Source organism: Muscardinus avellanarius, assembly GCF_963383645.1.
Source record: "Muscardinus avellanarius genome assembly, chromosome: 19".
Classification (NCBI taxonomy): Eukaryota; Metazoa; Chordata; class Mammalia; order Rodentia; family Gliridae; genus Muscardinus; species Muscardinus avellanarius.
In genome coordinates this window covers 9334038-9350070 of record NC_137805.1, presented here as the reverse complement: position 1 = coordinate 9350070, position 16033 = coordinate 9334038, and the positions used below count along the sequence as shown (strand labels likewise).

Genomic DNA, 16033 nt, shown 5'->3' with positions numbered 1-16033 from the left:
TTCTAGATATTGAATGCAGAGGGTCTGTATATAAGGCAACCAAAGTCTCGCTCCTAGAACATGGTCAACAACTCATTCCATATCAAGACTACAGAACTTAATGTATTCTTTTGAGTAAAATTATAGGAGTCATGGGTACGTATCATAATAGTGCTGCACAAAAGACCCCAAACCCCCGGCATACCATAATGGACAGTTATTGGCGTGTGAGCGTTTAGGGTCCAACTGTTCTTGACTGAGTGAGGCTGAGCTTAGCTGGGCTTGTTCACCCATCTGCACTTGCTTCTATCTCTGGGCATCAGCTAGATGCTGGACCATCTAAGGATGATTTCGGTCATGTGGTTGTGATGATTGGGGTAACTCAGATCTGTTCCAAATGTCTCATCTTCTACCAGACTTTCCTCAGCATATTCCCATGACATGGTAGAACTATAATGAAGACTAAACAACAGCTTTTTCAAACCTCTGCTTAGGCTATGTCTGCTAACATCCCATTGGCCAAAGTAAGTCACACGACTGCCTCAGAGTCAAAGGATGGAAAAATAAACTCAACATCTTTGGAAGAGGAACATAGAGTCATAGACAAAGGCTTTGAATATAGGGAGAGGGGGAAATGGTTGAGTCATTAATCCAGTCTACCACAGAGAAGAATTGAACAGATTCTAGTCATAGTGCTGGTACTAGTAAGCCATATCCTTAGAAAGCCACTAACTACTCTGGGCCACAGCTCTGTGCTAAGGAAAGGGAACAGGATTGGCTATATAATTGCAAATGATCCTTTCCAAGACTTTGAAGTCCTGGAGGATTTGACTATATAATTGCTAACACTTCTTTCTAAGCTTTCTGCAACAATCTCTAGATGCCTGTAAGATAATTACAAAAGAAATTTTGAAATATATTTTGAGACTCAGAGGTATAAAGTATGGGTTATGTTAGGGCTTTTTAACATTTCAGGAGAGGTATATTAAGGAAGGTACTGGTGAGGGGAGAATGGGGATAAAGGAACGAAGGCAGAGGAAAAGTCAAAGAAATGTGTGTTCTTCACTGTTTTAAGCTATGTATAGAGAAGTTTACACGTTAGAGCTATGTGGAATTGCATTTGCTTTTGGATTAAAATAAAATTTAAAATGCAGAGGCACAGCCAGGTGTGATGGTGCACACCTGTAATTCCAGTACTTAGCTGAGACAGGGACATTGCAGGTTCAAGGACAGCCTCTGCAGTAAAGTGAGACCTTCAGCAACTTAGAGAGATCCTGTTTCAAAACAAAAAAATAAAAAGGGCCAGGGGTGTAGCTTAGAGGCAGAATGCCCCTGGCTTCAATCCCCAGTATTCAAAATAACTAAACAAATAGATAAATAAAAAGTAAATAAATAAATGCAAATGTATGTTATGCTTGGCAAATCATACAATCTCTGGCTTCTGTCTGCCCTCTTTTATCGATTCAGTATTTAGATTTTTTTTTTTTTTTTTTTTTTTTTGGTGGTACTGGGGTTCCTGGAAGCCCTTCGACCTCCAGGCTACACTCCCAGACCTATTTTATATTTTTATTTGGAAACAGGGTCTCCTAAGCCAGCGCGCACGGCTGGCTTCGAAAATGTGCAATCCTCCTGTCTCAGCCTTCCAAGCGCAGGGATTACAAGCGTGCGCCACCACGCCTGGCTTCAGTATTTAGATATTCTTAGCATCTGACTTTCCTTGTTTTGACTTCTCCATCTTTCCTGTGCACTTAGCAACCTCCATTCTGCCCTTTACCCTGCAGCTTCTGACGAACATTTTGAATCCAAACCTAAATATCAGAAACCACAGAGGTTGAGACAGATGAAATCTACAGAAAATGATATTTTAATGTGTACTTCTATACTGAATTAATTTTGAGGAGGTAAGGGGATACAAAAAAGAAGAAAACTGCTGGAAGATCTTTGTCTAAAGATACTAGTGAGAGCTTGTTAGAAATTCAGAATCTTCTTCCCCACTCTTTTTCTACTGAATCAGAACCTGCGTTTGAACAAAGCCTCTCTACATGCACTGCTTGCACACTGATGTTTGAGAAGCACTCATCTGAACTTTGAGCACGCAGATACCCTTCACAGAAGTGCCTTCCATCACAGGCTATGTGAGTCTCTAGTCTGTGGCAAATTGCAGATGAACAAAATGTAGTCATGATTTAATTGGTATATATTAGAGTGGATTCAAAGATAGATATTCACATTCTCATTGAATTTGCATACTTCCAGGGCACACGTGTAGACAGAGGAAGGATGGGCTGTTACAGCCAGAGAACTGTCTCCCCAGTGAATGTCAGGTAGTGTATATCTCATATAAAAGGGAAAAGGTTGAGAGCTTGTGCCCTTGGATAAAGGTAATATCAAGTGTACAGGCAGAGCCTATACGGCCCGACTTCTTAATTCCAGTCTCTTCCATGAAGCATTTTCCATATTGCTCTAAATTTACAATCTGGTCCTCATTTTCAACAGCCTATCTTGGTCTATAGTGCCCATTCATCCTGACTTCTTATTTATTCCTACACTTGTAACCTTTCTGGATTCTTAGTCATTATCTGTGAATATAGCTCACATAGGAAGGACCTTGCACTAATCAGGATGCTCAAACATATTACTCATTGATAAATACATCAAATCAACAACAAACCAGCTCACAATCCACAAAGAGAGCTCCAACAAGTACCATGATCGTAATGCATTAACCGAAAAATGACTCAAAGGATAAACTAGAAAAGACAAGGATCACTTAGTAGACAGGATTTCAGATGTATTTGGGTGCAAATCCTTTTCTCTTTCATCTTATAAATAAGATTATACAACAATGATTAATAAGCAATCACAGCATACTAAACACTTATCATGCATGATCTCATTTAAACCTTTTAACAACAGTCTGGCAGAATTGGTAGAGATGAACAACTGGAATTCTAAGAGATTGAATAAGCTGTCCAGGTCATATTTGGCAAAATGCAAGCATTCCAGGCCAAATGAAGGAGAAGAATCTTACCTCTTCCAAAATAAATTATTCACTTTCTGTGGCAACAGTTTAATTTGTGGTTCTTAGCCCTTTGCAATAAGTTCCATTGCTAGCTGATATTGTTCACAAGATGAAAATTAATTTTAAGCCATTTTTAAGTAAATGTAATTACTTCAGAAAATCTACCCAAGATATAGTTATGCACTTTTCTCCAACATCTAATACAAATGCATATCCATTGTGAATTAGTTGTATTTTTCTCACTGATGTGAACTTTTCTTTTAGGTCTGGAGTATTTTCCCCTTTGATCTAGAAGTGCATGGATTACATTTTACTTTCTTTCTTTAGATTGCAGTTGCCAATGGCAACCTTGGTTGAACAAAAGTGGCATTTTACATGAGTGGTTTATAACTTTGAACTTGAGTCACTGTCATTCACTGTCAATGGTTCATCTCTAGGGGTCACTCCTGTTATGGGTTATGTGAGAATCTGAACTAAACATGCTGTACCTTTGCTGAGACCCTGTGGGTTATATTTTTTAATAATATTGAGCGTGGGCACTCAATTCACCTGAGTAACATGGACTTGAAAACTCTCTTTTGGTGTGGATTGGATTTCTGGTTCCCTTGACAAAACATTCTTCCTCCAGCAGATCCTATGAGTCAGCTTCCTTGTTCATCCCCCAGTTTATGTATTGAGTTTTCTTAATTCCTGTTACAAGGGTAGGGACCTCCGGCTTTACACAGGGACTTCAGTTTCACCATACAAACACCTGACATCCGAGGCCTTCTGTCTCATTCTCTGGGGGAATTAAATCCCTATGTCTTCAAGATGAAGAGCCCATCCTGTGCCTGGGGAGCCTCTTAACTTTAAGCTCTTTTATTACTTTCATGACAGGCATTTCCTTTTTTTACATCCATACTTAGCCACAAGTTTGTTTTTTTAAATCGATATTTATTTTAATTATTGGTGTATAATTATACATCATTTATGAGGTACAGGATGGGAGAGGCATACATGCTCACACCACACATTTAGCCCTTCCCCAATTCCCACCCCATTCCCACAAGTATTGATAAATGTGTTTATTCTCTTATTCAGCATTTCCCTGTGTGTGGGATAGTAAAAGAATTTCTTACTTAGTGGGCCATGTTGACCTAAAGCACTGTTTCAATTTATTCTGAGGAAAACAAAGAAACAAAAACTGGAATGGTTAGGATATATAATGTAGTCTGATTTTCCACATGGCGCCTTCCAGAAATCCTTGGGTAACCTGACCAAAATGATCCTGTTTTTTCTATTCTTAGTTGAAGTAAAAATTTATAAGATTATTCTAAAAATAAGATGAGGCCTTTTAAGGTTGCACAGGCAAATTTTGAAACCACCCATTCGGTGAATGTATTTTATAAATACTTTCCCCATCATTACACATATCCTCTTAGTTAACCGATGTTGTTAAAATATTATAGTCCTTGAAATGATTCTTGATAAAATTTTCCTATTCACTATATCTCACACTTAGAGTTCTGCATTTTGCTGTGTGTGTGTGTGTGTGTGTGTGTGTGTGTGTGTGTGTGTGTGTGTGTTTGTGGTACTGGGGGTGGAACCCAGGAGCTTTTCTACCTCCAGGCTATACTCCCAGACCTATTTTATACTTTATTTGGAAACAGGGTCTCACTAAGTTGCTGAGAGCCTCACTAGGTAGCTGAGGCTGGCTTCGAACCTGTGCGATCCTCCTGTCTCAGCCTCCCAAGTGCTGGGATTACAAGCATGTGCCACCACGCCCAGCTGCTGTGTGTTTTAAAAAATATATTAGAGGGTATATTCATTTCGAGTCACCCCTCCATGCCAGTCTGGTATGGAGCTGTATTTCTATTTTCTGTATTTCTATCTTTCTAATAAACTTCTTTAAATCTTCAAAAAAAACCAAAAAAATAAAATAAAAATATATTAGATTATTGTTTCATTTTAGAATACTATTTTCATGCTAAAAATAAAATAATCATATTACCATAAAATGAGAAATAGACAAAATAAAAATATAATCCTAACATAGTTTACATTTTAGTGTTTCAAAGTAGTTCTCAATTCTTAAAAAAAAAAAATTCTCAAGGCCGGGTATGGTGGCGCACACTTATAATTCCTGTGCTTGGGAGGCAGAGACAGGAGGATCGCGCAGGTTCTAAGCCAGCCGCGCTGGCTTAAGAGACCCTGTTTCCAAATAACATATAATATCACAATTCTTTTTCTTTGTTTTCAAAGCCATTTATTAGTTTACACTTGTTTAGCAATTTTTGAAAGTAGAAACATTATTTACTTTACAGAAACACTTGGTTTTTATTGGTGTTTTGCTATTTTTTTGATTATTTATTTTACTCTTTTTATCTTTAGCAATAGTTTTTAAAGTGTTTTGGGCAAGGTAATTACCATACTGGGAGAAAGGAAGAAAAAGAGAAAAAGGGGAGGTTCTGGGGAATGAAATCAATCAAATTATATTATGTTCATATATGAATATGTCAAAATGAATCCCATGTTTATATATAACTATCATGCACCAATAAACATAAAAACATAATGGAATGTTGTTGAAACATCATTTTACAAATTATAATTATAGTCCTATATTACCATAGCTGCCTTCCAGAGGGCAGGAGATATAGTTTGAAAGGGTTGAGGAGTTAAATTTTAAAAATGCTCCCAGAAAAAAGAGAAAAAAAAAAGAGAAATAATCTAAAATGTCTAATGAGAAAACATATGGAAACAAATGACCCTATATGTATAGGTAAGATCATAAAGCCATACAAAAACAAAAATTATTTCAAATAACCTTCATCAGGGTAAAATAATTGTGAGATATATTCTATGAATGAAAAGAACCTCGTGGAAGCCTTAAGAACTTTATATGGTTATTTTATTGCTAGGTCCTAATGTTAAAACTATTTCTGTATACGTGTGTGTGAATGAGTGTGTGTGTGTGTGTGTGTGTGTGTGTGTGTGTGTGTGTGTGTGTGCGCGCTGTGGTACTAGAGATTGAACCCAGGAGCATTCTCCCTCTGAGCTATACTCCAGGTCTATATTATTTTTTATTCTGAAATAGAGTCTCACTAAGTTGCAGAGGGCCTCACTTAGTTGCTGATGCTGGCCACACACCTGTCATCCTCCTATCTCAGTCTCCCAACTACTGACATTGCAGCTCTGCAAAACCGCACCTGGCTCTATTTATTTATATTTTAATGTAAAGCAAATGAGCATACATGCCAAAGCTATTAGAAAGCAAAATTTTCACTGTAAGACGAAGTTATACAAATATAAAATCAAGGATGTTAAGAAAAATTCCATAATATAACACATATGAAATATCAGTGTGTTTTAATAATTTTTCAAAGTATATTTCTTAGAAGTTCACTGACATCACCTAGAAGCAGTGATGCTCTAGGAGCAAGGAGCACTTCTAGGATCCAGGGCTTGGTTTATTAATGCCTTTTCCACTGAAGGAACCAGAGCTCCTTGGAAAAGCAGCTTATTCGAGGTCTGGGACAGGGAAAATACAAGGTATCTTATTGTACTGAGATACATTATTGCACTGAGAGATGCAAGGGAAAGCAAGTCATTTGATTGCCCCAAGCCAATGAGGGCTGGGATCTGGTCTGAAAAGGCTCCCATTGGTCAACCATGGAGCAAGGGAAAGCAAGTCATTTGATTGCCCCAAGCCAATGAGGGCTGGGATCTGGTCTGAAAAGGCTCCCATTGGTCAACCATGGAGCAAGGGAAAGCAAGTCATTTGATTGCCCCAAGCCAATGAGGGCTGGGATCTGGTCTGAAAAGGCTCCCATTGGTCAACCATGGAGCAAGGGAAAGCAAGTCATTTGATTGCCCCAAGCCAGTGAGGGCTGGGATCTGGTCTGAAAAGGCTCCCATTGGTCAACCATGGAGCAATTTGAGCATCATAAGGAATAGTGATTACAGCTGATTTAATGCAAGGAATAAGTTAAATACTGTCTCTCTTTTCAGAGAAAGAACGAGAGAATAAAAAAGAGAACCCATTTGTCATTTATTGAAATGATCATTACCCCACCAACTCCTGACTCAGAATATGTCCAATTGAAGGGAAAGAATAAAACATTTCTCTGCCTTTATAGGGAGAAATTAGTTTCATCTGCACAGATGAAAGAGAGCTCTCCCTTGCAGAAAAAATACCAGTTAAATGCAAAAGAATTAGAAAATCACTATTCATCCCCAGTGAAACAGCCAAATATAATCAATTACACAAAGGTATGAAAGAAGCATCATATGAACCCAGAGATTGACCCCACAGAATAAATGCCCATTGCAAAAGCCAAAACATGTCTCGATAACACTGAGGTCTAGCCTTAGCTGAGTGACCGAGCCACAGCACCGAGGCTGGGAACCCACCAACACATTGCAGTGTGAGATGTAAAAGAACACCTATACACCCCAAGGCCCTTTGTCCCTCGTTTCCTTTTGAGCTTCCACAAATGAGAGAAAACCTAGGACCCTTGACTTTCTGAGGCCGGCTGACCAAACAAAGCATAATATTCTCTAGTACTATCCATTTTCTTGCAAATGGCAGGATTCTGTTCCTTCTGGCTGAGTAAAAATTTTTATTTTTTTTTTTTTTTTGGTGGTACTGAGGGTGGAACCCAGAGGCTTTCTACCTCCGGTCTATACTCCCAGACCTGTTTTTATATTTTATTTGGAAACAGGGTCTCACTAAGTTGCTGAGAGCCTCACTAAGTAGCTGAGGCTGGCCTCGAACCCGTGCAATCCTCCTGTCTCAGCCTCCCAAGCGCGGGGATTACAAGCGTGCGCCACCACGCCCGGCTCCTGGCTGAGTAAAATTCCATTGTGTGCGTAGACTACATTTTCTTTCTCCATTTATCTGTTGACAAACACTAAGGTTGGTTCCCTAACTTGGCCATTTTGAATTGTGCTGCGATGTTCATTGATATGCATGTATCCCTATAGTATCCTAACTTTAATTCTTTGGGGAAGATACCAAGGAGTGGTGTGGCTTGGGTCGCATGATGATGCCAGTCCTAGTCTTCTGAGGAACCGCCACGTTGCTCTCCATCCTGGTTGTACTAGCTTGCAGTCCCGCCCACAGAGTATAAGGCTTTCTATTTCCCCACCTCCTTGCCAGTCACTTATTATTATTTGAAGGGACTTCAAATAAATATGGAAAGACCCATAGAATAATAGTGGGAAATGACTGGGGGAAGGAAGCACTTGGGGAGGGGAAAAGGAAGAATGAGGAAAGAAACAATTCAAGTTATGTTTTGTCTTGTTTTTTAATATATGAAGACATCACTAACAATGTTGCTGATGTCTGGGGAGGGAGAAGGGTGAAGTGGAGCCGGATGAGGAGGAAAATCCTAAGCTATGTGCACGTGGACGACTGTATCACCTTGACTCTCATCATGACGTATAACTTCAATGCACTAATAAAAGTATAAAAAGAACTAAAAATAAAAGTACCCATTGCCTATTCCTACCCAAACCTCAGGGTTTGACTTTTAGTTTAAAGATACATGAGGTTTCAAAGGCCCACATTGAAGTCATTTAAGACACTACAAGCAAATAATCAGAAAAAAAAATCAGAATGTGAATGCTCTGGATGAAAATTAGACAGGACTCTTAAAATACCCAAGTATTACAAAAATTTAAACCAGTAAGAATTTCAAGTGGAAAAATGAGAATGTCATAACAACCAAATGTCATACATGAAGTTTGGATTCTGATCTCAAAAGATAACCTAGAAAATATTTGAATGGGATAACATTGGAAAAAATTTGAACAAGAATTACTGTTAGATAACACTAAATAATTGTTATTAATTTTTAAAAATTATTGATATTGCTATTATGTAGGAAAATATTTCTATTTTAGGAAATACACGCTGCAGTATTTATGGGTAAAATGTCATGATATTGGAAACATTTCAAATGAGTCAACAAAAATATAGACATTTGATAATCCACATAGCCTAGAGTTCGGATTTTTTTCAAAGGTTGCTCTTTTGGTTTGATATTTACTTCAGTACTAAAGTAAGTATCCTAGTAAAGTAAGTAACCTTCTGTGTCGGTGCTTGGTGCTTTTATTTCTATAAGCCAGGTTAACAAAAGTGGAATCTCTAGATCAAAAGCTATGTGTATTTTTTCTCCTTACTGCTCTCTGTTTGAAAGTGTCCTTGACTCAGCGGAGAACTGGCCTGGCATGCACAAGGCCCTGGGTTTGATCCTCAGCCCCCCTCCCCAGAAAATAAATAAGAAAATATGTGATTTGAATTGATTGCCGATGATAAAAAATCATAGCTCTCACATGTAATTTTCAATTTCTGACTTCTCTCTAAAAAGAAAAAACAAGACTCTGACAATCGTCAACTAGAACTGAGTGGCTGACACCTGTGTTAGATAGGGTCTGCCCTCTCTAGCTCTCCAGCCTCCAGCACCCCACTCCCTCCTCAGCCTCTACTACTCCTGCTTCCTCCCCAGCCTACATTCCTCTCAGCCTCCACCAAGCCCACTTCCTTGCACAGGACCTGCTTCTCTTACTTTTGACTTTTCCTATAAACATGAATTTGCAACCCTGGGGATGGAATAGCTCCAGTACTGGTGGAGAGGGCCATTCAGATTGGAGTCAGACATTGTCATGCTTATATGTCATATTTCTTCATAATAAATATCAAGTTTATATGCAAAAAGGAAAGCTCTAACTTAAAGCTAAATAGTAAATATAATTTTGAGATTAATTTGCTAATAACTGAATGGTTCTTTCTTTCTTTCTTTCTTTCTTTCTTTCTTTCTTTCTTTCTATACTAGGGCTTGAACCCAGGGACATTCTACCAGCAAACTATACCCACAGCCCTTTTCTTGTTTTATTTTTTTATTTTGAAACAAGATCTTGCTAAGTTTCTGAGGGTCTCATACATTGCTAAAGCTCGACTCAAGCCTGTGATCCTTCTGTCTCAGTCTCCCAAATATTGGAATTATAGATATGTGCCATGGTGCCCATCTGTGAATGAGGTTTTTGCTTTTTGTTGTTGTTTGTTTGTTGTGGGGTTTTTTGTTTTTGGTGGTACTGGGGTTCCTGGAAACCCTTCTGCCTCCGGGCTACACTCCCAGACCTATTTTTTATACTTTTTTAAAAAATTTGGAAACAGGGTCTCTTAAGCCAGCTTGGCTGGCTTCAAACCTGCGCAATCCTCCTGTCTCTGGATTACAAGCATGCACCACCACGCCCCGGCTTATTTATTTATTTATTTATTTATTTATTTATTTTTTTGGTGGTACTGGGGTTCCTGGAAACCCTTCTACCTCCAGGCTACACTCTCAGACACCTATTTTTTATATTTTTATTTGGAAACAGGGTCTCCTAAGCCACAGAGGCTGGCTTCGAACCTGTGGGATCCTCCTGTCTCCACCTCCCAAGCGGGGATTACGAGCGTGCGCCACCACACCCAGCCTAGTCTTTTTATTTTTGAACAGGGCCCCACTGAGTTGCTAAGGGTCTCGAAGCTGCCCTTGAACTGCGATCCTCCAGTGTTTGCTTCTGAATGCTGGAATTTCAAGTGTGTGCCACCACACCCAGCTTCTGAATGATTTTTTAAAAAGAGTAAAATATAAGACATTTCATATAAACTAGGAGGCAGTGACCTACTTCAGAATACAATGAAATCTACTACTGTCTCATGATAAAATAGAGTCCAATAAAGTTATAATTTGCCCGCAATTGGGTCAATGATTAAAAATTGTTAAAAATAATTACTAAAATTAAGTTATCAAAATTAAGTTTTTATTGGAATTAAATTCCAAGTATATTTTAAAGTGTTGGTTTAGCATTTGATATTTTCTCACATTTTTCTTATTTGTTTTCTTTAAAAAACAAACAGCACTTTTCAAGCATCATAGAGTAATGTCCATCAATGACCACTAACCTAAGAGAAATTGTCTGCTAGCTCAGGTACCATGTGTCACTTGCTAAGGGTCCCCCAGTCCAACCTAAATGAAAATGTGACCTACTGGGTCCTGAAAATGGGGACCCTCTCTTTTCTGTTTCCCTTCCTCCCAACCAATACATATGATTGGTTGGAAATGAAACCAATCATATGTATTGTTGAATTGAAATCCAAATTAATTGATAAGGGTTGGAGGATTACAAATAGAAACTGTCAAACACCAGGATGAGATTTTACTCATGCAAAAGAGGGAGACCTAGCTAGGTACGGCAGCTCACGCTTGTAATCCCAATACTTGGGAGGCTGAGACAGGAGGATTGATCACAGGTTCAATGACAGTAACATAGCAAGACTCAGCAACCTAGAAAGACCCTATTTTCAAACCAAAGAAAAGCCGGGAGTGTAGTTCAGAGGTAGAATGCCTCTCTGTACGATCCCTGAGGGAGGGGGGGGGGAGAGTGAAACATTGTAAAAAGCCTCACTTCTATATGGCTGGGAAGGCAGAGAAAGAGCTGGCAAGTGTGTTCTGATGCACCAGTGACTTGCTGGACATAGAGAGTGCGGCTGTGTTCCTGCAGCCTCTGTTCCACCAGCACCTTAGCACCACAGACAGTGAGTACCCCACTCACTCTGATTCCTTTCTGGCTATTAGAATGTGTATGTTAGCACAGTATATCCATAAATACTCTGCACTTTATATATGGGGAGATTGGTTGGCTTTTCAATACTCTGAGCCATTTTTATCAGACACCATTTGACGTGGAAAAAGTCACTTAAACAAGATCCAGCATCCATTATCTGAGAGCTTTAGGACCAGCTATTCTTCAGAAGTCATAGCTTTCCTGATTTCAGAAAGGGAATATGGTGCATAGACCACGAGTGGAATACTCCAGGGGGCCCGGTTAGCCCTCATAATTGAACAAATTAATTTGTCTGAAATAAAATGCCTGGATGGTAAATACAGAAAATACATTTTGACTTTTACTGTTCTTATTAACAGTCAACATGAGCTCAATCCCCACCTATTTGTCTTCCATTTTCCCTACATGCATGTATCCCTTAGCAAAGGAATAAGGACGCCAAACCGGTCATAAACAGCTTCAAGCTGGACAGGGATGAAGTTGGAGGCCCTGGCTTTAGGGTACCATGCAAGCAGGTTGGTGGTGAGGGAGTCAGATGGGTGAGTATGTCTCTATCGCTGTCCAAAGGGCTGTTTCTCTTTGGGTCCGCTCATACCACCATCTGACGTCTGAAAGCTTCAAGCCTATGAGATGATACTCACAATACAGGTTAACCATGAAAAACTAAAAACAGCACTTAAAAATGAGAAGTTAAAACCTGTTTTGTTGACTTAGGCTGAAACACACAAAAGTGGGATGTATTTAGTTTATTTTGCACCATGTGAATCTAGAAACTAGTACTGTGGAGACCTGAAATAGGCTTTAGAATAAAGATTTTAGATGATTTGATAAGTACCAGGTCACCTAGACCAAACAAAGTTCCCCCTTCTGCTCGGCACTGTTTTTACCTTTGGCCTGACAGGTGTCAGGAAGTTACTAGACAGAGGGGGGAATGGACCGTATTGGGAATGGCCTAGGAAGATTTGAGAAAGCTCTGGTTATTAATAAATATATTTCAAAAATTAGGTGAGGGGCAGATCTGTGAAAGGACTTGGTTTCTGCCTAGAAGCAGGCAACTATTCCAATGTAAATTAATCTAGCTAAAGGTAATTAGCAAGTCGATAGGATAGGGGAACTAGGACTTCCTCATCCTCATTCTAAAGACAGGTTTACATAATTGGATAATCTAGCTAGGATGGGAGGAGGGGGTCGACCTTCATGAAAGGAGACACCTTGGTGGGAAAGTAAGGGGAGGAGCTTTGCAGGGAGTTTTATTACATCAGAATTACGTGAAACAAGATGGAGGTCATGTGTATAAAACGTCTGTTCCATGTTTTGTACTTCGGTGATTTCGTTCGGAGCACCCTCTCATGTTACCCCTGGGTAACATGAGGCTATAACTATCTTCTGTATTTCCATCTTTTTAATAAACTTCTTTAAATCTTCTGCAAGAAAAAAAAAAAGCCTGGATGTGGTACCCAAAGAAGAATGAAGAAGTACTAGAAATAGCCTTTTACTGATTAATGTCAATGAGTTTGCCACAAATTTACCAAAAATTTCTAGGTTTCAGAAACATGGGCATTTTAGAATTACAGAGACTATGAAATGTAGATTGAACTACTAAGATTTGACAAAATGTCTCTGGCATAGAAACAGGAGCGAAGGCTTGAGCAAGATTGAGAAGAGACTGACATTGTCCAGAAAGAGGGTAGTCCAGGGGTCATGAAAGCCCCAGGGATGCACATAGAAGACATAGAGCCAGAATGGGGACACCAAACAGGATCAGTCACATCGGCCTCACCCTGGAACTCATGAGGAATGCAGGGTCTCAGGCCCTGACCACCTGAATCAAAGTCAAGAGCAAGTGTAAGGAAGATCTGAGTCTGCTTTAAAGGTTGAGAAGCACAGAGCTAGTTTTTTTTAGATTTGTTTTTGTTTTTTGGGGTGCTGATGATTGAGCCCAGGGGCATTCTACTCTTGAGCTACACCCCTAGCCATCTTTTAAAAAAATGTAAATAGTGTCCAGCTAAGCTGCTGAGAGAATAGGTGAAGTGCTAAGGCTAGCCTTGATCCTGCAGTCCTCCTATCTCAGCCTCCAGGAATTACAGGCAGGTGCCACATGCAGGGGCTTGCTTACAGGTTTTAAGCATCTAGCTTAAGAATGTTGCCTTAAGCTAATGAGAGGAGAGAGAAGGCACATTCACTCAGCAGAGGGAATTTTATTTAAATCCATGCTTTACACTGGGCTCAGATAGCAGAGCTTCCCAACAGACATCTATCACGGTACCCCCCCCACCCCATTCCTACCCAAGAATTCCAGCTTTTACGATTGTTTTATGAGTAGGATTGCCATAGAAATTGCACAGGAGAGAGATTTGACTGACATTCAGAAGTCTGAAAATTCTCCAGGGCATAAAGCAGACAAATTAAAAGACATTTAAGAGATGGCTAAGACAGTTTAAAAACCAAATGAAATCACATTTTAAAAAAATCACAGTAAGAAAGTGATAGGAAGTCAAAGTAAAAGTAAATGTGGATGCATATGTGTGTTAACTCTGTAAAAATGCACGAGACTTCTCTTTATTTTTTAATTTATTTACTTTTTTGTGGTGTTGGGCAAGCACTCTACCACCAAGCTACAACCCCAATTCCTCAAATCACTTCAGAAGAACCCATGAGGCTGAGCTGTAGACTAGTGTTAGAATTTGTGCTTACCATGGGAGAAGCCCTGGATTTAGTCCTCATCCTTGAAATCAAAATAAAGCAAGCACCTTGCATTGGCTTCTCCCACTCTCTCTGAAGCTACTCTATGATGCCCACTTTGCCACTTTGTTTACCCCAGTCAGCTTCCCAACTACCTCCAGGTCAATTCATGGTTGACTTTGACACTCTTATCAGCTACCATTGTATGTTACTTCTGCAAACTCTCTCTCTCTGTGTGTGTGTGTGTGTGTGTGTGTGTGTGTGTGTGTGTGTGTGTGTTTTGCTGGGGATGGAACCCAGGGCTTCGTGTACACCAAGCAGACTCTACGGCTGAGCTCCATCCCCAGCCCCTTCTGTAACTTTTTAAGTTTTGCGCATGCAAACGCATGCAAACGTATGTCTGTAGATGTGTTTATCTTAGTTCGAGTCTTTAGCCCTTGGATGCCACACATACCCTGAACCTGAGTTTCAGCAATGGACAGAGGACCTGGCCAACTAACCGCCAGTTTTCATCTTCTCTGTAGGTGACTCTGTTGGGTGTTCGTGAGAAGAGTTGTGGGTAAAGTCTGCAAGGTAGAGGGAGGGCCAGAGGAAATTTTGAGGAAGTAAAGATTAGGGCACATTGAATTCCATTAATATATTTGATTCTACAGTTCCAGTGATATCTTAAGTTAACTTAGTCTTCCCCCTACCCTCTGTACATCTCTTTCAAGAAATTTCTATGGGGATGGACATAGAAACCCAAATGATCTCAAATTATTCTCCTCTTTTGATGTTTCCTAGCTGCAGACGGAGCTGGAGCAAGAATACCAAGACAAGTTCAAAAGACTGCCCCTGGAGATTTTGGAATTCGTGCAGGAAGCCATGAAAGGAAAGATCAGTGAAGACAGCAATCATGGCTCTGCCCCACCCTCCCTGGCCCCAGACCCTGGAAAAGTGAACCACAAGCCTTCGCCCAGTGAGGAGGGGGAAGGAGAGAACCCAGGAAAAGAGTTGGATACCCCTCTGTGATTGTCATTGCCGGCCTTCCGGATATGCATGGCCACACAAGCTCCATCAGACTCTCTCTTACCACAAAGATCACTGCCCAACCCCATCTTCCCAAGAAGCATCCCTTAGCCTCAAATCCACACCAAAGGAAGTGTTCCAGAAGGATCCGTGCAGAGGTTGCACACCCATGTGTCACGCGGGGACTACTACAGGCCTACTGGTGGAGAGTGCATGTTGTGGGATTGTTTTCTTTCCAATAGTAAATTCAAAGCAGGCAACTCGCAGGCTCTTTGGACCATTTAATGAAGGACAGTGTGTATCTTTTCTGAAAAAAAAAAATTGAGCTCGTGTTTGATCTGAAGCCCTGGTGTAAAGTATTTCAAAGTAATAGAAGTAGTTTGAGAAATGCATAGCACTATTTAACACTATCCATCATCAGCTTTGAGCATTTTTATATATATTTTTCCTAACTGCCCCTCAACTTCATGTCTTCAAGTTAACTTGTGTATTCAATTGTTCCAGCCTTTGCTTTGCAAGCACAGGTGGCTTGCAGTTTGCTAATTTATTTATCATACAAGCATCGATGTATTCATTGCTGACATGGCTTTATTAGAAACCATAGTGATTCAAATAAGCTGTTTTTTTGAAAAAAATAAAATAAAATCACTCAACTGTGTCCTTGCCCATGAAGCCATCCCAAACTTAGCAATATGGATTGTATATCCGGCTGCATGAGTAAGCTGGCTGCAAGCATTCAGGCAGTGT

At 39.9% G+C, this 16033-nt stretch overlaps 1 protein-coding gene across 1 annotated transcript in view; it reads left to right on the top strand.

Moving 5' to 3' along the window:
• PLCB1 (phospholipase C beta 1) overlaps positions 1 to 15289 on the top strand; it is a gene marked incomplete at both ends in the record, with an annotated part of 756028 nt that extends 740739 nt beyond the window's left edge. Inside the window, one exon of the mRNA XM_080716836.1 lies at positions 15062 to 15289. Coding sequence (XP_080572962.1) covers positions 15062 to 15289 — 228 coding nt within the window. The remainder of the gene's footprint in view (positions 1 to 15061) is intronic.
• Positions 15290 to 16033: the final 744 nt, after the last annotated feature.